Consider the following 26,911-nt stretch of genomic DNA (forward strand, 5'->3'; position numbering starts at 1 on the left):
AAAACGTTACATCTCCAAATGTGACATTACTAGTTGGAAAGTTCTCAATTTCAAAAACCTGAGTCGAGGCGTATTATGAGACCAACACTAGCAAGTCAGCCAATAGTACTTATTTTCCTTTTTTCATGGCAAAACTGACAGTGTGTCTGAAATACTGAAAAAAAATAAAAACAGAGTCTAAGAGCTCGCACAACATATTACTTGTATGTTGTTACGTCTGAACATTACAACACAGCTCCACATTTGAAGGAGAACCTTGTGGGGAAGATGTGTTTCCAAGTAGGAGGAGGTGGGGAACTGTGGTAAGCATATGTAAATCCATCTTAGGCATTAAAAACAAGCAGCAAGACCGAGAGTGAACAGTTGATGAGGTCAGGCAGCGTGTGACTGGGTAAGTGCAGGACACAGAGGTCAGGGAACAAGGCAAACTTTCCAAAGTAGACGAGGTAAGGAGGTCACACAGTCTAAAGCGTCTGTCTCACATCTCAATGTGAGCTTCTTTGGCTGGTGCCTTGTCCTTTAATGAGCCAGAGATGGTGCAGAACCTGCGGGGAACATGGAAACAGCAGAGAACAGGCGCATCAGATGGAAACGCTCCGCCAACTAAGCCGATCAATTGAGATTCATTTTAGTTCAGTGTAATTAATACCTATTATGTAACACTTAACATAATATGGTCAAAACACTACAATATAATCTGTTTTTGTGGAAGATTCTTGAGTCTGCACATATGATGGAGTTAGCTGTTGCCACGTCACCATCATATGCCCTTGAAGATGAGATTGGTTTGTGGCTTTTAATCAAAAGCTGGGGTGGATTTTTCAATTGAGCTCAGCATGGTCCACATTCATCCAGCACATCTGGCTGCATCTGCTTTTTTTCGTCGTCCTACTTCTACAAGCCACGACTACCTTTACCTTCTTCTTTCAACTGCAGTTAAAGGTTTGGTTTAAGCAGCAAAGGTTGTCCCTGCTATTCAAATTCCTTTGTTTTAAAATAAATCTATTTGAGACACTGGAGATTGGCAATTGAATCCTGGCACTGATTAATCCCCAAAAGTCACTTTTGCCATGAATTAAATGTATAAAAAAGTAATGTACGACAGATGTGACAGAATGTGGGAGTCACAGCATTACTAATTGATAAGGTAGTGTGTCCTTCTGTAGAATAACCTTCGTTACACAACGTTATCCTGCGAGCCAACTACTGGCAGCAACTGTAGGGGTCCATAGTTTTCATCAACAGCTGTTTCAAGTGGTCTATGGTGAAACAATATGGAAAACTGGAAGATGACATAACTGGTTTCTAACATGTGTGTAATGAATGAAATTCTGGCTGCAGTCAATAACAAGCTGTACGTAAAGTCGGAATCTGTTTTTCTTTTGAGACTCTTATTGGTTCACTGTAGTTTCAAGATGGAAATACTCAGTTTGCTGCTTATTTTGCTAAAGATAAGTATTGTAATCATATAGAAGCCACATGGGCACATCAATGATAGATAGATAGATAGATAGATAGATAGATAGATAGATAGATAGATAGATAGATAGATAGATAGATAGATAGATAGATAGATAGGAAATTTTATCATGGGATCATTTGTTGAAAAAGTTTATACAATACCAATTTGATTGAAAAAGCTGATAGCTACACTGCTGTGAATAAACCGGTGAAGGAGAAGCATTAACATAACTCCAGTGCTCTGCCTGATCTATCAATGTGCTTCAGCTATAATTAATCATCAATAAAGATGAACAATTACAATCCTCTTTACCTTGACTTTCTAAAATGCGTGCGTTTCTTCAGGGCCACACAACAGGAGGATCTTGCGCAGGCGTTTTTCAGGTCCACAACCTGGTAGATGATGGGGTTGTACATGGCTGAGGACTTGGCCAGCAAGGTTGGAATGACAGACACAGAGATGGGCACTGAGTCCGGGTCACCAAACGCAGACACCACGGACACGATTGCATAAGGAATCCAGGCTATCAAGAAGCCTGCACAGATCAGCATTGCCACCTGGAAGAGGATACAAAGCAGTACTCATGTCACAAAGTTGACCTTAACATGATTCCTGGACAAGCAGTACTTTCTTCCCCTCTCCTCCCCTCCTGCCTCTCACCCACCTTTGTAAGTTTCATCTCAAGGTTGTGACTGTTGTTGATCCGGGCATCAAACTGCGACATCTCCTTTGCAGAAGACTTGACTTTGAAGATGATCATGACATAGGAGAAGACAATAATGACAGTGGGGAGGATGAGGCAAAAGATGAGGATGGTGATGACGAAGGCCTGGCCGGACACAGAGGCCTGCGCCAGCCACCAGTCCAGCGTGCAGGACGTCCCGAAGGGCTCAGGGGCGTAGTTTCCCCAGCCGATCAGGGGCATGGTGGCCCAAAACATTGCATACGCCCACACAAATGCCAGGCAGAGGAAGATGTGGTGACGTTTGAGCCATGTGCCTTAGAGGGAAAGAAAAGAGAGAAATGATGATGTACTAGGGAAGCGATAGGTACTAAAAAACGCATCTAAACAGAAATGTAGCCTTAATTCTCTCACTCCAACCTTATTTTTCTTAAACCTTTTCCTTTCTATCTTTAATCCTGACTCTCAGACCAGGTTTTTGACTGCTGCCTTCTCACTGTTGTGACAATTAGCCAAAACGTAAAAACCCTTAAATCAATTCTTGACAAAAGAAGGCACGGTTCAAACCCCACTCTTCCCCATCTGCATGCCGAAGTGTCCTTGGCAAGATACTGAATCCCTAAATGGCCCCTCATAAATGTTGAGTGTACTAAAAATGTAAGTCGCTTTGAACAAAAGCGTCAGCTAAATGTAATGTAATGTAATGTAATGTAAAGCTTCCATCAGAAGTGGCTAAGCTAGCGGACGTTAGCATTTGTGACAGTCCCTAAATGCACCTTGTCGCAAGATATCAGAGGACTTTTAGGCTTAAAACTTGCTGTTAATTATGCTGTTTCAAGTCGAATTTGATTGTCAGGGCTTGGGGACACCTACATAACACCACATGAGCAGTATGGAGGCATTAGATTTTTCTGTTTTTTTATTACGTCTGAACACGTGGTCACCAGTTAGGTCAATTGTATTAGATTCTGCTGCAATGCTGTTAACCCCTTCAACTCCAGAAGTGTTTTGTGGAGTCACTACTCGGATTTGGTAGAACAGGAGATTTGCAGCATTGAATCTTTAGAAATTATGAGATGCCGTCATGTCGCCATGGAGCAAAGTTTACGATAACACGAGGAACTGTTTTTAGAGCAAAGGGAGGAACTACCCAGTGGTGGACCTATTAAAGGGCGCAGTGAATGTATATGCAAATCAGGACAAAACATTTCTATCACGTTAGATAGTTATTTATATTTATTCTAATTCAAAAGCCATCCCATACAAATTTGGGCATTCCTCCGGTCTAAATGGAACTTCATTGTTTGAGACCCTTGTAAATGAGATACTGACATACCGTAACTGAGATGGCAGATTTTCAGATACCGGTCTAGGCTGACCATGGTCATCGTGATGAGGCTCCCAACACCAAAGAAGAAGCCCGCCCAGCCGTAGAATTGACAGCCCTCCCAGCCAAACAACCAGCGGTGGGAAAAACTAGACACAACGAAAAAGGGCTTTCCCGTCACTGCAGGGACACAGAAGGAGAAGGAAGAAGATGAGGAAGGAGGAAGTAAATGGAAATGGGTTTGAGATAGAAATAGGAGGGAAGATGAAGAGGAGAATGGAAGAGATGGTTAGAATCGTAGAGTGGGGTTTAGGACAAGAGAGGAAATGGTAAACAAAGAAGACAGGGGGTAAAATACACATTAGTTTGACAAGAACCACTCTCACATTTACACACATTAATTATTAAGTAGTAACTACAACAAATCAACTTTTACTCTTCCATGGGCAGCAATTATTAAAACAAAATTATTTTCCTCACTTCAAACCATGCATTGCCTCAATGTTTCCACCATGCATTACAAATAGAATCAGTGTTTTGTATTAAAACTATGTTTAGGCCTTTGGTAATCAGTAAGTGTTACGTCTGAATGATGTTTGTATTATTGCGACATCCATCTACTGTCAACTACAAGGTTCATATAGTCCATATGCAGAATGGTGACCAATAAATGAAACCAGATTACAAATGAGGAGAAGCAGATTTTCAGACTTTCTTGTCGAGGACAAATTAAACAGTTCACAGACATAACACAAACTGTATAATGTTAGAGAAATTTAATGAATGCTGATCCAATCGAGCTTTCAAACATAAAAATGGAACAGCAGTCATTCCAACTTTGCTCACATGTGCAGCGGAAACTTTTCATAAGTTAACGCATTAATATGTGAAGCATTAATAATTGTGTCAGCAGTGAAACTCAAGATCTTAGGGTGTCGACGACACACTGTAAATGAGATGCTTCTCATGATTCAGGGACACACTTCTATTTAATATGATATTAAAAAGGTAAATTGTGCTCTTCATTTTGGTTTTGACGAATGGGTATCAGTACATGTCTGGTTACACAAAATGATAAAAAATTACTAAATAAATAAATAAGGAAACCTTTTCAATACTATTTGCCTGTTTGATATGTGTAATTATTCAAAGTATAAACACTGCATCAAAACCATCTACATGAATACAGTGGTGCAAGCTTGAGTTCTACCCAGTCTGTTGAGTTGAGATCAATTTCACCTCGATAGCCCAACCGTGAGAAGAGAACTGCGACAGGCAGAAAAAACCCTGGTCAGTATTTTGTACTGCTGATGACAAAGGCCTCTTTCTCTTATCTCAGATTTTAAAGATAAAAATTATGAATCCATTTGACAGCTCGTGGGACAACAGGCAACTTGAGCACCTCATTATTGATCAGCACAGAAGACAGAAACAGCAGAGAGAGGAAGGACTATGATAAGCACGCAAAGCTGTGGTAGCTGTTGTGGTCTGCTCTTCCGTCCTGAAAACAGGCCTCCGCTTCTTGACTCACATGTTCACAGACCAATGCCCAACACGTCAACTGATTCTGTTGCCTTTTATTTGTCTGATTCGTTTTTAACATTCGTAGTCCAACTTGAGTTCAAAGACTGCACCCATACTTTGTTTTCAATGTGTATCCTACTTGTTTGGTGAGACTCAAAATGGGACTCAGTTCCAGCCCTTCCTTCTATCACAGCTGTTTATCAAAATACATTCAAAGTAAATACTTTGAATGTATTTTATAAAGGAAGGGATGGAACTTAGTCCCATTTTGCTAATCGTTTTTGTGAGCCAGCCGCTCCCGTTTCAAGTTTTCCATGTATTATTATAACTGAATATTAGACAAAGATAACCCAAGTAAATTATTAGTCAATTTATTGAGAGCTATAATCTGAAAACGGAGGAAGCTCATGGAAAACTTGAAACGGTAGCGGCTGGTTAACCAAAACTTCTCCAAGAGGGATTCAACGATACGACTCAGTAACAGCCCTTCCTTCTATCACAGCTGTTTATCATCTGATCAAATACATTCATAGTAATTGCTTAAATGTAATTTCTTCAATAATTACTTCATTAAAATATTAAATCAGAAGAACAAACACTACATACTCACTGAAGAATCAAATTTGTTTTACAGATAACACAAATACCTGGCTCTAACCATCTTTCTGGAGAGCAAGACAGGCCAACAGCCATATATGTGGCCAGCCAAGAGCACCACAAAAGAGATAAACATCTAAATCCTCTGGAGGCAAGATTGCATGAGACACGATGAGCCAAAATGTTTCTTGGAATCGCTGAAAAACCCAGTGCGGCGTGTACTAATGATTGCTCACATGTCCGGAGGCTTAATCAAGTTTACACATTCTGAGTCACAACAATAACGTCACAGAAACTTTCAGCCCCTGTTCTCAGGCAAACTGTTTTGTTTGTCCTGAGGCCTTTCCCGCTTGGTAACAGCGACCATTGTTGTCATAAGTCTCCGAACTCCTGTTGATGAAATAATTACATAAAAGGGAGAATATGAGTTCCTGTGAAGCTCAGACTCACTCCCTGTCCCTTCCATCAACTTTATTTGGTAGTGGTGAACTTCATGTAGCTGCAGCTTTTGTAAACTACGTCCATGCTGCTAGATATCAGAGAAGCTAGTTCAGTAATCACTTTAAAAGAAAACTGAAAACATTTCTCTTTACTTCAGCCTTTAATAGATCTTGCATTTGCCCGCACTCCTGTGCTTTTAACATGTTCATAACTTTATTTCCTTTAAAAAAAAAAAAAAAAAAAACTACTTCAAATACTACATCACTCAGCACTACAAGCACTGAGTGATGCTGAAAGCAGCATGGAATTTGCAGTATAACAACATACTTTACGTACAGCTTTTTATTCACTGCAGTCAAGACGAAAAATGCTGAGAACCATGACTGTCACATAACTGTTGCTGTGGTAGATAGTTAAAATGCAGATGGTGCCGTTTTAGTTTTGTCAAGTGTCAAACAGAGAGTTGCATGTTATTAAACATAATTCTTCTAACATTACTTCTAAAGCAGTGGTTTAAATAATATTCAAGTGTGTGATAGAGATTAGTTAATCTGCACTCAATTAGTATAGCCTGGTTGAAAGATCTGCTGATCGATTGGATATACCTGCAGAGGCTGGATTAATGGAGCTCTGGGCACGGTGTAATTCTTGATGACGCTGACGCAGAGGAAACACCGTGTCCAAGTCACTTTATTAACATCTCCCCTTTTCAGGTAGGAAATGAATGCTTATGTTCTGTGAACATGTTATTGAGTTGTTTTGTTACAAGATAAAATTTATTTTGATTGTTGAATGTGTGTTTGTGCAGCTAGTTAACATGTAGCTCCGCTCTTCCAGTGGCAGGCAGGGAGCAGCACGTGGGTAGCATGAGTGCAACAGATGTTGTGTGCATGGTAACCATGTTTAGCTTAGCCAGACACACAAACAGAAAGTATGATGTTGCTGATGTGTTTGTGTGTGGTTAATGTTCACTATGTTTATGGGTGTAAATAATAAGGATTAAGATATTTGTGTTTATTGCCAATAATTTGTTAATGTTCAAGGATTAATAGGCCTTTTCCATATATTGTTACCTGTCCATTTAAGTGAATGGAAAGAAAATGTATGACACTGTTTAGCATTTTATATTCAAAACTGTTGTAACTATGTAAATTGAGTCTGTAAATTATAAACCATTCTTGATGACGCTGACGCAGAGGAAACACCGTGTCCGAGTCACTTTATTAACATCTCCCCTTTTCAGGGCACAACATTGCCTTGTCCTTGAACCACAGCCAGTGCTGTGAAAAGCTATTCCCCTCTTCAAACGGATTTGAAACAGGATAATAATTCAGATCATCAAACTTTGATAAATGATGATTCAATTTATTGAAGGTAAACATCTCTCCACTGTCTGTCAGAGATATTATCTGAAAACGGAGAAAGCACATGGAAATCCAGGCTGCAAAACTCCCCCAAGAGCGATTCTCCCTTGAGGTTTCAAAAGAACACAGAGAAACATCCTAAGAACTGGAGGCCTCACTAGCCTCAGTTAAGGGCAGTATTTATGATTCCACAAAAAACGAAAGACACTTGACCAAAAGGGCATCCATGAGAGAGTTGCTGTGCAAACCACTGTTGATCAAAAACAACCAAAAGGATCATCTCACATCTTGACTGCTCATACATTTTTGGGATGATATTTTGTGGACTCATTTAGAATCGTACTTTTATTCTTATCTTTAATAATATTTTAAACTTAATTGTTTTTTTCATCATATTCTATTCTACTACATATTGTTCTGTACTGTATTCTTGAAGCCAGCTGGCACAAGAATTGACTTTATTAACACTGTCTTATTTTACACAGTGGCAGTAGTGGGATTGTCTGTCTGCTTTGATGCTTCAGGACCTTAAAGACTTGAAATTATCGATAGAGCCCTGAGTTCTACTCTGCTGCATTTCCTACCTCTTAACATCCCTGCAGGTGAATGCTCGTCCGTCAAGTCGTGATCTTAAGCTCACAGTGCATTTGAGTTATATGCAGCAGGACTATGATCGGAAGCACACAAGCAAGCACTCACCTGAAAATATATTTTAAAAAAATCCATTTAGGTTTTGGAGCATCCTCCAAAGTCTTAAATTTAATTGCATTGCTGTTAAATTAACATAATACTTCAATGAAAAGTGGGCCGACACTCCTCCACAGTAATCTTAAAGAGTTGTTAGCAAAAATCGCAAATGTTTAATTGCAGTTATTAGCATCAAGTCTGCGAACACTAGTTACTAGGTTTTGGGGTGGGGCAATTACTTTTTAAATGGGTGATTTGGAAACTGTTTCAGAAGCTGCTAGATCTGAGAAGTCATGCTGGTCGATACAGAGAGTGCAGGAATAATCAGCTTCTCACGGTTTTGCAATCTCACGTTAAATCTTTTTGCCTGCAGGTGGCAAGAAAAAAAAATTCTTTCACTTCTTATTGAAATACCCTTTCAATCCAAAAGTAGGATTATGATTAATAATCTTGGGGCCATCAATATTCAAAGTGGGTTTCATTAAAAGGAGCTCACAGTTTTGAAGATTCATCTTGTAAAGGAAAAAAGTGGAAGTGATGACCTGGTGGTATTGTTTACACGAGATGGTCACAACCTGAGACCTATAAATGTCCACCCTGGATTTTGTGGTTATCTGGACAGTGGATGTCAAAATGAATTGCTCCGAACCACAGTGTTAGACAGAAAATCCTTTGATCTGGAGAGTGCCTGTTCTGGATTGCTCTGTGCACGTAAGAACAAGACAAGGTTTATTCTCAGCTATGACTGTCTTACTTTCATTGAATCTCATTAATGTTTTTCTTTTGAATTGGCAACATGATTTGAAATACTGTTATCCAGTTTTAGGCAGCTTATGACACTGCTTTCGTTAAGTACATTAGGATTTTCATGATGATCCGAGAGAGCACCTTGTTTCCTGTTGAACACTAATAAAAGGCTTGATGAGAGAACAGGTCAACCAGAGGAGGATTAGTGAGGATTATAACACTGAGGATAACAAGTATTATGCAAGGTAAAAAAATAAAAAAGTAGTTAAATTAAACATATTTTTTCATAAATATCTAAAATTACAAATGTATTTTTTCAAATTGTCCATCCTGACATGAGCAAGAGAGGTTTCTTTTAGTGGTTGGGCATCTTCAGTTAAGAATTATAGGAATTTGCACCTTCATACAGAGCAACACAGCAGCATAATTACCAATGGTAACAGTATAATGACTACAGGCTGATTAATACTGTTCCGTTCTCACCAAATCATACAGAATGGACGATGTAAACACCTGTCTTGTATAACAACATTTTTGACCCTGTTTAACTCAGTCTTCAGAGTCCATTCACCCCTTACTAGCTCTCATTACTCTTGGTCTGACTCCCACACAAAAATATTGCCCCCGAGCAACATGAACTACTAACAACTATTCCATTGTTACAAAGGGCACTTTGCAAATCGTTCTATTTAGAAGTGTGCACAGCATCTGAATCCACTTCTGCCAAGATTAGTGTGTAAATACGGAATAGCTATATTTATATAAATGTTGGAACATGTAATTTAAAGATTTAAATCAGGAGGGATGGGTCTGAGGTGAGGTGTAATAGCAAACTGAACCAATTTGATTAATTGAGAATTATTATTGAAAGAAAGAAATTGTAGGGTGAGTTCGAATTTATAGTTGAATAGCTGTAGAGCTTACATAAATAATACATTTGAATCCTTTCAAACTATGGACAGAATGAGGAAGATGGTGTTGCGGAATAAATCTATAGCTAATGAAAATGTCCTTTAAAACAGCACAGCATGAATCAGACAGACAAATTTAGGACCTGCTTGTTTAACTGGTGCATGGTCCATTTTGGCATAAAACTCTTATTCAGCATATTATGATGACATCAACCACATCACAAGGCTTGAGAAGAGAGCCTACTTGTTCAATAACATTTATTGTGAGCCAGGTCAAGTGCTTAAGTAGCTCAAGAGGAAACACATGGTCTGATAGCCTGGCTAACCCTAGCTGTGTTTGCACAGAGCAGGGTATATTCAGGTCAGCATCCCACACTGAGGTGCAGCAACACCAGAATACACACGGGGCAGACGTTTACATACGATCTTGATACGTCTCCTCTCTAAGTCTCACATATTATTGGAAAAAGAGGAAAATAACAGAATGGACAATTTCTTCACTTTCACTACTAATAAATATGTTTAACCCACTGGAGGGAAGCAGGATTCATTTCATTCAAAAAGGCTAAATGGACACGACACAGGCCATCGCAGATCATCACAATTGCACTGAAGTCAATTTGAATTTGTGTATTTTATCTCATTCGATCTGCCCTCTGCTGAGATGTACACTTCTATATAGAGATTCAATAATTTAATTTGCTAAGAGTACATCCAAAACTGATGGCAAAGTCAACATCCTTAATAAATAAAGTATTTTCTACACTTTATTACTCGCTGAGTTGTGGAGATGATGTGATTCGGTTTAATGGCCTATGAGCAACAACTAGTGAATGATCGGCTCTATACATGCGTCAGGCTAGCCTACACACTTGCCAAACCATTATTACCATTTATTTTCCTGTCTTTCAAAATAACACAGTATGATTACTGAAGTGAATGGAGTATTCTCCATGACAACTAAAGTGACCTTTACCTGTAAAATCTGTTCCTTTTTAGTAGCTGTAGGGGAATTGTGTTAAGTCTGGTTCCATAATGTGACAGTATTCAGTTAGGACAGAGGACAACCTCAAATTCAAAATGTCAAAGCTTACTTGAGGGTAGAAGTGTGAATTAACAAGTGAGTCATGCAGAAACACGTCAGTTAAAAAAAGTTATTAATGGAGACAGAACGTGTTTGAAATACATGAGGACACTTTGAGATGCAGTGCTGAACAACTAATTAAATTAGTGAAATTAAAAAAACAACACAAGAGTTAATTAAAAAGCAGTCAACAGATATATAGCCCGTTTTTATCAAGAGTGGAAACAGCACAGGGAAAGAAAATAATTTGATTCCTCTAACAGCCTCTGCCTATGGTAACGTGAATGAATAATGAAAATGTAACCCTTACTTGTGAACTTATATGTGAAGAGGAATTAAACAGGGAAGATTAATTAAATGAGATGCAAGGAAGATGTGAATTCACTTCTCAACAGTATTGACTTGACCAAACCAATTTGGCTGATTGCTCAGTAACAAGAGGAACTTTCCCACTGCCCTCTGTGGCAGTTCAAATCACAAGACATCCCACAAGCACAGAATGATTTCACTTCTCCAAAGATCCAACCAGACTATCTAGTTACCGTCACATCTCTCTTATCAATAACATATACATATATTAAAAAAGAGTTAATGTATTCATAATCCATCCAGATCAAACTGGTTTAATCAAAGAACACGTGTTCATCCACATTCCAACCTAAATTTAGATGTAAAGGGAGATAGGGGGAGATGTGATGAGAGTTAATCCCATTTAAATTATTGACAGCCATTGTCCTCCTCAACAGAAACAACAGGAAGATAAAACTCCCAGCATACTCCAGGCATATGATCATACAGAACATGCACCAAGCTGTTTTACCATTAACTAAGATCTCATCACTTTCACCTTTGAATGATCTTTGAAGCTGACAAAGTGATAACACATCTGAGTGACCAAGCAAAATGGACAAGAAGCATAACGACATAAAAAAATCGAATGTCCATAAGTGTGGTGGAATCCATGTTTGGTTTTGTTGTTAATTTCTGAAAAGTAATTTTAGCTAGGTGGTCAGGAAAAGTATTTTGTGGTGTTTTTTGCAGTTGCCAAAAAGCTACAGATCCATTCATAAAAACATTTTTCTTTGTACAATTTAAATCACATTATGCAAATGTGTCATTTGGTTTAACAACAAAATAATGCTGGGTTTTTAATGCTTTACAGTACCTGAAATGCCAAAGTCGAAAATGGCTAGATTGACAGTCATGAGCTCAGGAGGCCTTAACTTGGTCTTGCGTTTGATGGTCATGTAAATGACGTAGCCATTCCCTGTTGCAGACATTATTCCTGCAAGAGAGAAAGAGAGAGAGAAGTTTGATGAAATACATTACACACGTTACAATACATACATTTACACATCTGAGACATTGATTGCTTATCGCCTCTATTGTTAGGCATTATGTAGAAGAACAGACAGAAGATTTCTATATTTATTAATAGGACAAGTAACAATGTCTTTGTCTTTTGAAATGTGCCTGTGGGTGTGTTGCTTAGTGCAAGTTGCAGGTCCTGTCACTGTCAAAGCCTCTGAATCCGTTGTCAAGTGTACCTCTTGTAACCTTGAAAACGGGCCTGGATGATGGCTAGCGGCTAGTTAGCATGGCTAGTATGAGAAACTGTATATAAATGTGGCGTAACTCATTGTTTCTGGTCTGTCGATGCAATGATGGGCCGGTGACTCTTAAAGACGTCATCAGATTATCTCAGATGTCATGTTCAAAGCACTGCCTTTTGGAGATGGAACCCACTCGTTTTATATATACATGGGGAGTGCCAGTGGTTTCACAGGCAATGAATCACAGATGTATTTCTCTGCATGGTTGGTTTATATTCAGAAACTTTTGCTGAAACTTTTCCACTATTGCAATTGCGCTGACATTCTTGCTTCTGAGCTCTCAAGGAAACCAAGCCGTTCCTGTGCAGGGGGGTGGATGAACTGTAGAGATCCTTCCATCTTTATTCAGGCAAAAAATGACCTCTGTGGAGTTCACCAAGAGCAGGTGGGTGTGTTGATGTAATTTGACAACACTCAACAGACACAAAAGTGAAACAAATAAATCAAATATATCAGGATTAAAAATTAGGAGCCACCATCACTGAAGACACCGACAATGACTTCAAGATAATTTGTGGTGGTACAAGAGGGATGGTGTCGATGTGCTGTAAACAAAAACACATGATCCCAGGAGCAGAGTTAATGTGTTACATCCTGGACCTGCCTGCTGCTCCACCCCTGGCCTTCAGATGATTGTTGTTTTTATCCTGCTGCTTTGTTCTTGTGCATAAGGCAACCTCTGGAGAAAGTCTTGACCCGTGTCATATCTGAAAACAGATTGAATAAGATAGCAAAAAATATTCCAGTGAAGTTTGGCTTGAATTCAAATTGGGTCTCTCACTGAGTGAGATCCAGCCTGACCTGCAGCTGAGACCTGCTCTGACCCTCGCTGCTTGCTCCCAGTCCTTTTTCATGATGCTGCCAGAAGGAGAAAGCTTTACTGAAACCTTTCAAACCTAAAATGTAGCCCCAGCCACAAGTCTTCTTCTCGCAGGTCGAGTAAAAGACTGTTTGTGTTCGGCAAATACGCTTGCGATCTGGAAGGAGACAGCTGCCAGCATCAACTGAAGTCAGGGGACGAAGCAGATCACGTTTTCCTCCATCTGAGTCGGCGTCACTGTTTTCCTGCTGCCCTGAATAAACCAGCTCGTCGTGACCACCTGAGGAGCAAGGCAAAAAGCCCTGACGTAACTCACACACACACACACACACACGCATGCATGCATGCACACTATGAGATTATAGATGCTTGTGCTTACGTATGGTTGCTTGTTGTGGTAGCTGGAGTTGGATAAGCGTTGTTTGATAATTTAAAGTTATTGCAGGAATATTGTTGCGGTTGATAAATTCTGTTGTGCTTTAATCAGTGACGATTTTATGATTATTTCTGTATTCGCCCTGTGTGACAACTGGTTTGTTACATTACTGATATTTCCCCAAATATTGATACTTCTAGTTGATTACCAAGAGACTGTAGCAACAGTTTTGTTATTGGTCTCTTAAACCAAAGTGGTGCCTCCTATTTAGTAATACAAATTTAAAAATGATGTTAATATAAATAACAAGCCCTGATAATTATTAATAATATTAAATATGTTAATAACCAAACCTTATTCTACAGGTGCTACAAGGCTTTGTTAGTGTATGTACCTGTAGTTCTGTCTCAGTAGTTTGAATCTCGTTCCTGTTTTCTCTTTAAGAACTAGGATTAACTCTCGAAAGCGCTTTACAGTACAGTTTTGCCATCTACCCAATCACTCACAAACTCATACAGTGTGTCTATGTGCAGCACTTGTCTATCATACATCAATCATACGCTACCAGCACAGCAGTCAGGGCTTTCAATTTCATAATCTTACTGCTTGCTTTGGCATACAGGACGGGGGAGACAGGAATCTACCTGTCGACCTTCTGATTCAGGATTCTGGAATCTGGTTGACCCGCTCTCCCCCCTGAGCCACAGCTCCGCCCAGGGTCAGGGTTGATAATCCTGGATACACTAGCAAAAGCAGGCTACACTTTGAAGATTTACATCCGATGCAAAATCCCCCAAAACACATAAACATGCCCGGACTGACAACTGACTTACAGACTTCTGGATATCATCTCTGCTTCAGGGGGTGTATGTCTCCCCATCTTAGCAAACTATCAGGGATTCTTAATAATCACAATCAATCCTATACAAATAATTAAAAACCAAAAGTCGTTCCACCGGACTTTTTGTACTTCTGTCTGTCTCCTTGCACATAACAATCATCCTGAAAATGAGCTCGTTTTTTTACAGCCACAACACTAACTCTCTTGCGAAAGCACAACTGTAGCTCGGGCTTGTGCAACAGAATTGTTGCTCAGATCTGCTCCAAAGATCTCAATAACAATGCCAATGAGCAATTTGTAGCCATGGAAATCGTCCCCATCACTGTGCCTCTCAGTGCATCTTGTTATAGGGCATTAAGGCAGAGAGTAAATTACACAATTAACACATGAAAGATAAATAACCAGTGTCACGTCTCGTGTTGAATCTATAAGTGGATGTTTCTCTTGCATTTAGTAAGCAACTGCAGTGATTGTGCTGAATTTACTTTTTTCTCTCTCTGTGTGCGTGCGTGCGTGCGTGCGTGCCTGCGTGTGTGTTGACATGTCTACATAATAGCAAGTTTGGTTCAGTGTCCAAAAATGTACGAGGTCAATTCTTTGCAAACAATCCCACAATGCATTGTGTCACCTTTCACAGGCAAGAAACACAGCTGTGCACAACTACACCGTGCCTCCAATTTCAAGGATTCATTTCAGACACAGGCCAGTTATTGCGTTTAAAAGGCCAAGTGAGTCTATTCACTGTTGTTTGTGCATCTAAGAAGACCAGGCGAGGAATGAGGGTGTCGAGCTAGACTGACAGCGCACATGAAATGACATCTTTAAAAGAGAGCAAGCGGAAAACAATGAAACAGAATGTGGACAATATTGTAGAAATGTGGCGCTTGTCTTTTTTTATGTACAAATCTGAGGAATGAATCAGGCTCCTTATGCCCTTTAGTTGATTTACTTTTAAATGACCTTCAGTTCAGCCACAGTAGAAAAACATTAACTTTAAATTTTTCCTAGAAATCCTTTTCCACTTGTTATTAAAGATACAGTTTGATTAAAAAACAGAGGGGCACTCCTGATAACCAAAACAAATCACTCATTCATACGATGGTGTTATCGTGCCACAGAAAAGGATGCAACTCATTTACAAAGGAAGTGCGCAAGAGAAGCATGTGTAGTAAGGCAAGAAAGGTCACTAAAGATAATAAATAATAAGTGTGGCAGGGATGTTTGATTTTTTTTCAAATGCAAATAAACCTAGATAATCCGCTGCTTTTCTTGCGTTGTTTACAGACTCACCATGAATGAAACATGACAAGTAAAAGCTTTAGGGTAAACAATTCACATCAGGCATTCAACAACCACTGGCAGCAACATATTCATGCCATGAAAACTGGATTGCAATGTGAAAAAAGGTACTGACATTTCCAGCACACAAGAGACTATAGGCTATAATGAGGGAGAGAAATAAGAGTGGAGAAGAATGACAGAATTCCACCGTTATCGACCCCATTCTGTATCCACTCGGTTTATAATGACAAACAGGAGCAACCACATAATGGCCTGACATAACAGCTTTCCTCATGGTCAGTTGTGTAAAACCGGTTTAATTTACTGAGCTCAACTATGAGACCAGAATGCCGCAACGTGGCAAGACCAACATAAACAATGTGGACTTGATTGTGATCTGCCAGTTCTTTCAGTACACCGAGTACATTATTTCTATGTGAAATGACACAGATAGCCTGACAGGGTTTTCTACAAGAATACTAAGATTGTACTTACACTGTACAGCTTTACACTGTTTATCGTGTGTAACTTGCATGATTATGCAACCATGTAAGCGAGTGCAGGTTAACATTTTTTTATCCTGCATCCTTCTAAGAACAAGTAATAAATAAACTTTCTGTGTGTAATTTGAAAAGAGTCATTTACAAACACACAGTTGTCTATTGAATTCTTTATTTTAGGTCTTTACTGCCTAAGTACTGCCCCCCTTATAAACATGAAAGAGAACCTGAGGTAGCCTTAGCTTGCTAAAAACTCAAAATGTGTTTAATTTGTCCAGTCTGGACTCCTGTAAAGAGGACCAGGTCCCATTTAAATATAAAGTATGTAAATGCATTATATAGTTCCCTTTCACCTAAATCTTACAGTATAGTTGACTTTAAGTGTAAATGAGTCGTAACTCCATCACAGATATGCTTTAAAGCTAACCAAAGGCAATGCACTACAAAGCTTACAAGGTTAAAGCATGGTTAACGATAAGCTGTCCAAGCGCTAAAAAGGGAAGTGGATATTGGTCTTGAAGTGGATTTGAAGGGTAAATAGAAAATGATTTACGAATAATGAAATGTTATGAAGCCATAACAGAAATGGAGTTACCACCCCATGGTTATGCACATCTCCGAACCAGTAAATGTACAGTTTACATCTGTCTTTCCAGACTCATATAGCTAATGTAGCGAAGAAATTGAAGGAATTTATTGAGAGGAACACGGAGCCTTCATTTAAAGACTATTACAGAGGACTGATAGGAAGCTTTGTCACATGCAGTGGGACTGCTGTCACCTGAAGCTTCATATCAGCAAAATTATTGAGCTAGCGAAGGACTAGCAGAGGAAAAGTAGGCCTTGAGCCACATTACGGATTTAAGTAAGTTAAATTAATTCAAGTTGACCGAGGTTGTTGTTGTTCTGCTGCAAGTCTACTTTGTTTGTGTTTCTATAAGGCCTAACCCCCCCCACACACACACACACACGCACACACACCCTGTATATAAACATATATATATAGGGTGCTCTAAATCGTGAAACCTCAAGGCTGTCCTACTACAGCCCTTAGTCAGTGGCCTGATCCACTGACCCTTGACCACAAAAGTATAAATAGTTCATCCTTCATATTCTCAAAGTGAAACTTTGTGCTAAATCTGAGGACACTACCTCCGATATTCCTGATATACCGTGTTCATAAACATGGGACAGGCGGACACACGGACAACATACTGCCTCTATCCATGGCTTTGGCCAACACAGAGTCATAAAAATCCAATTTCCCTCCAGCATACTGATAATGTTTTGAGAGTCAACGTAGAATGTGTTAAGTTTCCCACCCTGAGGAATGTAAACATTGATAACAGAGCAGGCTTACAGATGGGCTCTGGCTCAGGAGGTAAAGCGGGTCTTCAGCTGATCGGAAGATTGGTGGTTGGATACCCAGCTTGTCCTCGGGCAAGACACATGAGCTCCAAACTGCTCCTGATATGGCAGTGAATGAATGAATGAGATCCATGAATGATAGACAAAAAGCTAGAAACAGAAGCACTGTGTGAATGTGTGTCAATGACTGAATGTCATCTGTATTAGTCCAAGAGAATATTAGAGCACTATATAAATGCATTCTTTTTACCATTTATCTCTTCTATCCATGCAATCTATTAATGGAGGTACATTTTTATCTTGGAGCTTACAAAAATAAACACAGTGAGAGTGACCATAATATTCTGTCCACTGAGGAGCACAGAGGCATGGCGGAGAAAACCTCTTCTCTTCTTGCCTCGCAGGTTTCTAAATAAAAAAAAAAACGTCAAAAGAATTAACCTTTCAGTCATGATCTTGCTGTCCTGTCAGCTGTTTCCCATTCAGCTTGTTTGATCTGCACAAACATATTTTTCAGGAATAAATAAACCTGATTCATTCCAATTATTTATGGGGAGAGTTAAATAAAAAAAGGCAAAATTGTATGAATGAATAGCACAATGAGCGTATTGTGCATCTTCGCATTTCATTGCACTCATATCTCTGTATCTGGAAAAGACAGGCTTTCAGCCAAGATTGAGCTGTAGGAGCTATAACTCATGGAGCCTGGGAAAAATGCACAGGAAATGTAAATAGATAGAAAATAACTTGCATGCACCCCAACGTACATCATGCTGCCTCTTACTCTGCCTGCATATTGAGTGAAGCTCCTGTTTAACCTATCTGCAGATAGTGTGTTTTGTATAGAGGCTAAAGCTTGACACACTAATGGAGCAGGGATCAGCCGATCCTCTGCAGCCATCAATCATATATGCCTCCTGATCTATATATATATTTATGGATAAGATATAATCCACTTTCTTTCACTTCACGTCCCATTGTTGGTTCTGCTGCTGCTACCAAGGGCTTCGGCAGCCACGATGGGGACATCCGGAGATATGCTAAGCTGTGATGTGAAGAGAAACCAATGTCCTTCACAGCCTTGCACCTTTTTTGCAAACGGGAAAATGCAGATGTGCAACAGGCAGGACAATGTTTCTGTTTCTTCAATCAAAAATTAACTTTGCTCTGATCAAGAGAAGACAATGCTAATGTCCCTAGTGGTCAGGTTTACATCCAAATGTAACACACATTTTAAACAAATATCCAAAACATAAGCTAAAGAAAAATGACTAAACTAATGATCAAATGAAAGTGGGCTTTCATCCACTATAGTTATGTGACTATTATAAGCTAGGTGCTTTGATGCTAATTCACCTGTCAGGTCTTATTCCCAGCGGAAGAAGAGATGATGGGAATAAAAAGATTAAAGAGGACAAGACCATGTAGAACATATGATGGATATATGATATTTATGTTTCTTTCATCCATTTATTTTATGTATTTATTTCACGAAGGTCAGCATGCTACACAGATCAGATTTTTAAATGAATTGGATGTTTCAGTCCCAACCTTTTAGATGTACATATGTTACGATCTGTTATGCTAAGTCAGTTTCTTGTACTTTGCTGTATTTTACTGAAGTCTATACGTGAACTTTCTAACCTCAGTAATGCATACATTTTTAAAGGTGTTTTATTTAACAAGAACTAAATTTCCAACATCAATTCTGCAAAATTGAAAAGTGAAAACACGTTGAGGTGGATTAATGACAGCAGATTAACACAATCATTTCGTGCATTATTGAAATGAAGGACTAAGTTGCAACAGAGAAAATCTAATAATTTGTCATACACTTTTTTTATTTATTTCATAAAATAGCAGATCCAAACACTGGGATGACATTCCTGAATCCTTCTGTTTAAATCACAACTTGTCATATGATTCTACATACTTGATGGAAGGATGTTGTATGGACCAGGGAAGAACCCCACTCATTTAAGTTTGGTGCTGATCCGGATCAGGGGGCAGATCTATGAATTTTCTTTAACATGGCGAGATCTTGCATTTTGCATCATTTTTAACTCTGAGGTTTCTGACCTGTCTTTGGTCATAGCTTCGGTTTTTGCTTCGCCCTCATGTGTCTGTGTTCAATCATTACTACCTCATTATTAAGGATCTGTTCTCCCAAGTCTGTTATATATGTCAGCTTGTCTGTTCAATTTAAAATCGATTGAGTTTCCCAGATGCTAGTTTCTTAGCATCTGCCAACCCGTTTGCCTTCTGCACAATATGCGTTATCCAATGTTGCTAATTTGAATCCAGGTTGAGTGGTTATATAGGAGGCCGACACAGTGTACAAGACTCAGACAGATGTGAGCAACAAAGCTCTGACAACTGGAGCTCGTACAGAGGAGCTGAAGCAAGATGATAACTACATCTGAAAACTAAAATCGTTAATTCTATGCGTTAAATACATTTACATTCAACTGCCAGTGTCTCAGCAGAGCTCCATTCAGCCCACTGACAGATAAAAGGCTTTCTGGGATTGTGTGTTTGCGTAGGTTCTGGGTTTCCACCGACCTACGTGCAGATTAACGTTTTCTTGTCAGGCCTTTTGACTTAATGAAGCGTCTTCAGGATTATCTTGTTCCTTACACACATTTGCTGTGAGAGGCAGTGTGTGTTGTTACATCCTGTTTTTGTTTTGGAATTGCTTTGTCCCTCCTTTCCACGAGGTTGATCATCTGATTGACAGGGGGCTAGTGTGCTGAGCTTATATATAAAGGCCCTTTGTTTGGCTGTCCCTCTCTCCTGTGCTGCGGAGACAACATTGTGGTGTCAGGGGTTTATTTCAAACTATGCATTAATAGTCTTTCTTGGTCTTGCGTCCATTATTTTGCTCGGTGTCACAGCCAGCCGTAACAGTGTGCGCAAGTACTGCTGGGCTGGGAGGGATGCATCTACAGAGTAAATGGTATTATACTATAAAATTATAAAATGGCACCGCAGGCTCTAAAAGAATATACAAAATAAAACTGCAGTAAGTGATATCAGCTGCAGAAGGCAGGTCACAGGTAGCTGCTCCCACTGATTTATATTTCTGTAAAGAAACCATAACTGTATCTCAGTCAAATATTTTAGCTGTACTGTACAAGCATAAACATTCATATATACACATTACATACAGTCTGGGCTACATTACCTCCTTATTCAGTTTTATGAAATGAAATATAGCTCACCCTGTCTTATCTAAATGTTGGCCGGCCTTCCATGTGATATCAGACTGTAATGCCCTACATTTTTCATTCCTCTCCCACTCTTCAAATATAAGAAGCAGTAGCAGATGGTATCATGTGGATTAATCTGGGTTGTAGGAACCACTAACCCACACACTAGCACTGTGACATATGTAAAGCTTATAAATGTATGATAGAGACCTAACATTTTGTACAAGTAGGATATGCATCCAACCAAATAAAAAAAAAAGGCTTTATCAGAAAAACATAAAAACAGCACATGGCTAAAACCACCGTGACTTTTGTGTGTCAGCAGCTGCTGCAACTATTCAAAACCATTAAAAGGAAAAAAGTTGTGGGGGGCGGGATGTGTATCAAATCCACAGGGGACGCTAGAGGCTGTGCAGTGTGACACTGTCGACCCACAGATCCCTCACCAGCTGGGACAAATCTTTCTGGCAGAATTCCAATTTTTCAGCTCCAGCTTTTCAATTCCCACTAAATGCTGTGGGTCATCTGACTGACAATAGATAATTGATTCTGAGTTTATAGATGTCTGATCATAAGCCATTTCCAAAGTCTGATATGGCTAATCTGGTCAATTAAACACCAAACATAACGCAGTTACAAGAAATAAATGGAAGTCAATTTTAATGCATATATTCAAAATACTAGTATCAATGATTGGCTGCAACCTGTAACCACCACATGGTCATTTGGCATTATGCATTTATCTCCAACCCGCGATTAACACCCTGTTGTGTTATACATGTCAACTGCAGTTTTAATATATCGGGGTTTACACCTACATAAAAATCCCTCTGATTTGATAACACCTCTGAGTGTGATGATTCTGTGTGTTGGTGTTTTTGGTTCTCTCTCCCTGCAGGTCGTGTGTGTGGCAGGGGGTGTGGCTGGTTTCTCCTCAGCAGCAGACAAGGCACACCTGCTCTCACTCACTTATCAACCTCTCCATAAAAGCCTGGTCTTGACTCCACTACTCGGCCAGATAATTCCGTCTTGTTCGGTACACCACTCGCATATGATTCTCTCGGCTCTCGTGTCCTTTTGTTTTGAAAGTAACTAATATGTGTTTTTTCCCTCCATGTAACCCAGACATCCCGTGTGCCTTGCTGCTCGCCCTCGTCTTTGTTTTCCCGTGCTGTGTCCTTCCCGTGGATATTGGAGCCAGCCAGCACCCTGCTGCCACAGCTTGCCTTCTCTGAAGATTTGTAAATGATTTCCCCAAAACTCTGGAAAAAAACAACTCCCAAGATTTGTTATGGTTCCTCTGAGTCTCTCTTACATGGCATTCTCCATCTATTTTGTTGCTGAAAATGAAAGCTACAAAGACATAATGTCTCTTCCCAATTTTTAACAAAGATAGGAAAATGACAAGGTGGTCATGTCTGTCGGCCAGTCAGTACTGAACTATCACTGAAACCAGGCATGGGCTCAACATTGCTCCTCTTTGAGCTGCTGCCTGCCTCCAGAGGAACGTCTCCAGAAGGCTTTAAATAGGAAAAGTCAGTAATTGTATTTGCTGTTGAAGCGTTGTAATTGCTGCCATTATTAATTTATTTAATGTACTTTTTGTTAAGAATCATTTGAAGGCAACGCTTATACTAGCAGCGTAATAGTTCCATGGTATAGTTTTGAGTACATTCTGATAAGTGCTTTAAGATTGTGTATGTTATGCCTTGTTGCTTTACAAATGCAATATAATTGAATTTAGCATTATTATAACATTTGTCCTTGTTCCCTCTGTAGTGCTAGTCAGCTTTAGTGGCTACCAGTTAGCAACACACATACCACTTGGTCAGCTACAGTATTTTACAGCTAATGGTCATTTCTCTACACTGGGTTCACTTTCCAACTGTTTACGACAGTTTTGGGCTTTACCAGTTTCTTTCTGGCGTGAAAATGTATTTCATATTCCGATTTCACACACATGAAGAAGCTAAAGACAAAACACTGTGCACAGCTGTGTGTGGACCAATGATGTGATGTTTCCTTACAGTCAGCCAAAATAAACCCAAAGCCTCAACACAGCTTCCTGTGTGTCCTGCCAAACAGCTTCTGCAGAAGTCCCCCAACTCACATAACAAAGTTAAACTGAACTCCGTCTTAATGACCGCACGTGAAGTCATGTGTTTTCCTAAATCAGATATCAGCACTTATTTCATGTCACAGACTCCTATTATCTGTTTTCTTTAAGCTCCCTAAAACATTTGCACTAAACCTGATTGCAGCAACAAAGAAAAGCATTTTTCACAATAAGAGACTGACCTATGATACAGATGTAAAAACCTGCAACGATATCCGCCTCTCTGGAGAGCTTTGAGGCGAAAGGGTCACCATGGAGCAGATGATGGGAGGCGTATGAGGGCCACGTCTCGTTCGCCATAACTTCCTTCGGTGGGGAATGTCCTGTGAAGTGGAGCAAAGGTCTCAAACAATGAAGCTACTTCAAATTGAAAACGCACACAAACACATACAGGACTCACAACTCAAAACTGCATAAATCCACCCATTCATGCAATGCGTAGAATGTTAAATTGTGCATGCAGGCAGAGGTGTAAAATGTACTGAAATATTGTACTCAAGTAAAAGTACCTTTACTTTGATGAAATTTTACTTAAGTACAAGTAAAAGTACCTATCTAAAATTCTACTCAAGTAAAAGTAAAAAGTAGCTCATTTAAAATCTACTTTAAGTAAAAGTTACTTAGTTACTTCCAACAACTTGATCGGGCCGCTCCTATACAGTGCAAAAAAGGACAAGGGGTCATAAATCCAATGAATTAAAGTAGAATCTTTACAAATATAAGTCCAGTGGCATTAAACATGTCAAACATTAAACATTTTACATGTCAACACAACATTTAATAACTTTTGGGAGGACATGTCAAGACATGAACCACATGACAGCTAAAATAAAAGTTAAAATGCCGCTGTCCCACTGTATATTTAAACTTTTGGTTAAACTTTGGTCCACCTTTAGAGCACTAGTCTACAAACTTCTTGTTGAGTTTGAGCAGTAGCTGATTATCAAGGTGAGCAGAGCTCATCCGGGCTCGCTTTGCAGTGAACAGCAGCACAGCTGAAGAGTTGCTCGCAGGCGGCCGAGGTAGGTAGGCCAGTGTTGAGTTTCAGGCAGTGTTGTGCATGAACAAGTTCATTGAACATGTTCATTTTCATGAGAACGTTGTTGTGTTTATTTGAAAAGAAATGCAGTCTTACAGGGCTAAATACCGTCTGAAAGTTGCAATCCCGTTTTCGTGGAAAATGTTTGAAAAAATAAATATATATATTTTTTCGGGGGGGGGGGGGTGTTAGGGCCGTCCCTGTGTAGCGCAGTGATTCTCAAACTGTGTGGTGCGCCCATAACAGGTGGTGCGCGCGACCGGGAGGGGGAAATGCGGGGCGAAACTAATATTCTAGCCGAACTAATGTGTTGACGTCCGCACGTCTTTAACGGCGGATCAGTAAACAAATCGCTCTTTCGCCGTAGCCAGGGGTCGGAACTCGCAGCTCTTCAGCCGCGGGCGCCTCTTCAGCCCCTCTGCAGCCGCTCCCTGTGCAGTGTTCTCCATGTCGCGCATATTTTTCGAGAACTTTTAACTTTACGATCAGTTTTCATATGTTGAACGTGCACGTGAGGGAACCATCCACTCTATGCCGTATCTACCACTGCAGTGAGAATTGCCTTGCGTCTCGAACTATGTTTTTTTTTTTACTAAGTAACGGATGTAATTTCCAATGTAGCGAAGTACAATACTTCAGTCAAAATCTACTTAAGTAAAAGTAAAATTACCCATTTCAAAAACTACTCAAAAAATTACAAAGTACACTACTCAATTACAGTAACGTGAGTAAATGTAATTCGCTACTTTACACCTCTGCATGCAGGCAATATTTAAGGAGCCAGTACCCACCTACACGTTTCACAAACCTGCATGCTCTACGTTATGAAGGTGTGACTCAGTTGTTCAGGTTCAAGAAAACAGTCGATCCACCCACATCTCATGGATTGAAAAGCTCCAATGTTAGAAATAACCTAGCCTGGATGCCAGACGAACTTAGCCCCGCCCACAACATTTTGGTCGGGCAGTTCGGTCTGGAGTTAGCCTGGATGCCAGACGAATTTAGCCCCGCCCACAACATTTTGGTCGGGCAGTTCGGTCTGGAGTCGCTCCATTGGGAAAAAATTATGGGGCGTGTTTCAACTGACCAGGAAGTAAAATTCCTCTTCGCTCAATTGGATAGACCTACAACCAATCAGAGCAACGTAGTATGTGACGTATGCTAAGCAACGCATTGTGAGTTATTTACTAACGCCGGGTTCACACCGGACGCTTCAGCGCAGCGCCAAGCCTTAAATAACAGCTGGCTCCCATCCACTCCCATGTTAAAACTTTGTGCCGGTCACACCGGAGGCTGAAGCACCGCGAGGCAGCCTTGGCGCAGCGCGGTGCTTCAGCCTCCGGTGTGACCGGCACAAAGCCGTGCAGCGATCTACTGGATCAACTGGTGATATTATTAGCGCTGCCCGGCGGTTCAGCGTCGCTTCAGTGTCCGTTGTGAACAGCCAAGCGCCGGGGCCATAGGGATTAGCGCGGTGCTCTGGCGTCGCCTCCACGTTCTGTGTTCCTCTTTCAAAATGAATGCGCTGTCGATGTCTTCTAAAACAGACTCAATGGCAGCATCTACACATCTCAGCTCGCCAGCGGCAGGCATGTTTGTTGAAAACGAATTCAAACCGAGGGCACTTTGGTGACGTGGTTGATTACGTCACCGTTGATCATCTGTCAATCATCGTATAAAGCCCGCCCTGACAATCTGATTGGCCCGGTCCGGCCATAATTTTTTCCCAATGGAGCGACCCCAGACCGAACTGCCCGACCAAATCTGTTGTGGGCGGGGCTAAGTTCGTCTGGCATCCAGGCTAGTCTGGAGTCGCTCCATTGGGAAAAAATTATGGGGCGTGTCTCAACTGACCAGGAAGTAAAATTCCTCTTCGCTCAATTGGATAGACCTACAACCAATCAGAGCAACGTAGTATGTGACGTATGCTAAGCAACGCATTGTGAGTTATTTACTGGGTTCACACCGGACGCTTCAGCGCAGCGCCAAGCCTTAAATAACAGCTGGCTCCCATCCACTCCCATGTTAAAACTTTGTGCCGGTCACACCGGAGGCTGAAGCACCGCGAGGCAGCCTTGGCGCAGCGCGGTGCTTTTATTGGCGCTGCCCGGCGGTTCAGCGTCGCTTCAGTGTCCGTTGTGAACAGCCAAGCGCCGGGGTGATAGGGATTAGCGCGGTGCTCTGGCGTCGCCTCCACGTTCTGTGTTCCTCTTTCAAAATGAATGCGCTGTCGATGTCTTCTAAAACAGACTCAATGGCAGCATCTACACATCTCAGCTCGCCAGCGGCAGGCATGTTTGTTGAAAACGAATTCAACCCGAGGGCACTGTGATGACGTGGTTGATTATGTTACCGTTGATCATCTGTCAATCATCGTATAAAGCCCGCCCTGACAATCTGGTTGGCCCGGTCGGGCCATAATTTTTTCCCAATGGAGCGACTCCAGACCGAACTGCCCGACCAAATTGTTGTGGGCGGGGCTAAATTCGTCTGGCATCCAGGCTAGAAATAACCTGCTGTGACACATCAAAATGCGTGAAGTCGTTGGTCCTATCATGGGAAGAGCATGTGTTGCCACAGTTAGCTGGTTCTTTATATTCAAATTAGTAAAGCAAGTAAAGATAGTAGAGCTGCTGCCATTAACAATGTCTCTCCACTATGACAGCGAAGGAAACACTATGTAACTTTCACTGAGTAGCAGTGGTAATTATTCTGTTGGGTTTTTAGTCTGAACGGTTAGAAAAAAAGCATATCCATCTCAAATGTCTTGACCAGATTGCCCAGTCCCAAGCACTGATCTGAAACAAGATACCAGTTACATCAACTCGATTTTTCTGTGTGAAATAACTGCATAATGTTGCTCTAATAGTAAACTGCATATAGTCAGACGTTCAGCCTTGTTCAGTTAAGTAAATACAAATA

General features: G+C 40.4%; 1 protein-coding gene across 1 annotated transcript; it reads right to left on the bottom strand.

Annotated features, from left to right (window-relative positions):
* Positions 1-23,250, bottom strand: opn5 (opsin 5). The gene is made up of 6 exons (XM_053444529.1): positions 23,133-23,250; positions 11,992-12,111; positions 3,481-3,651; positions 2,127-2,461; positions 1,775-2,019; positions 1-545 (listed from the first exon to the last, which is right to left on the bottom strand). Exons 1-6 carry the CDS (start codon positions 23,248-23,250, stop codon positions 479-481), a joined length of 1,056 nt encoding a protein of 351 aa, XP_053300504.1. The 3' UTR covers positions 1-478.
* Between the last annotated feature and the right edge of the window lie 3,661 nt (positions 23,251-26,911).

The sequence above is a fragment of the Pleuronectes platessa genome, chromosome 17 (assembly GCF_947347685.1).
Source record: "Pleuronectes platessa chromosome 17, fPlePla1.1, whole genome shotgun sequence".
Classification (NCBI taxonomy): Eukaryota; Metazoa; Chordata; class Actinopteri; order Pleuronectiformes; family Pleuronectidae; genus Pleuronectes; species Pleuronectes platessa.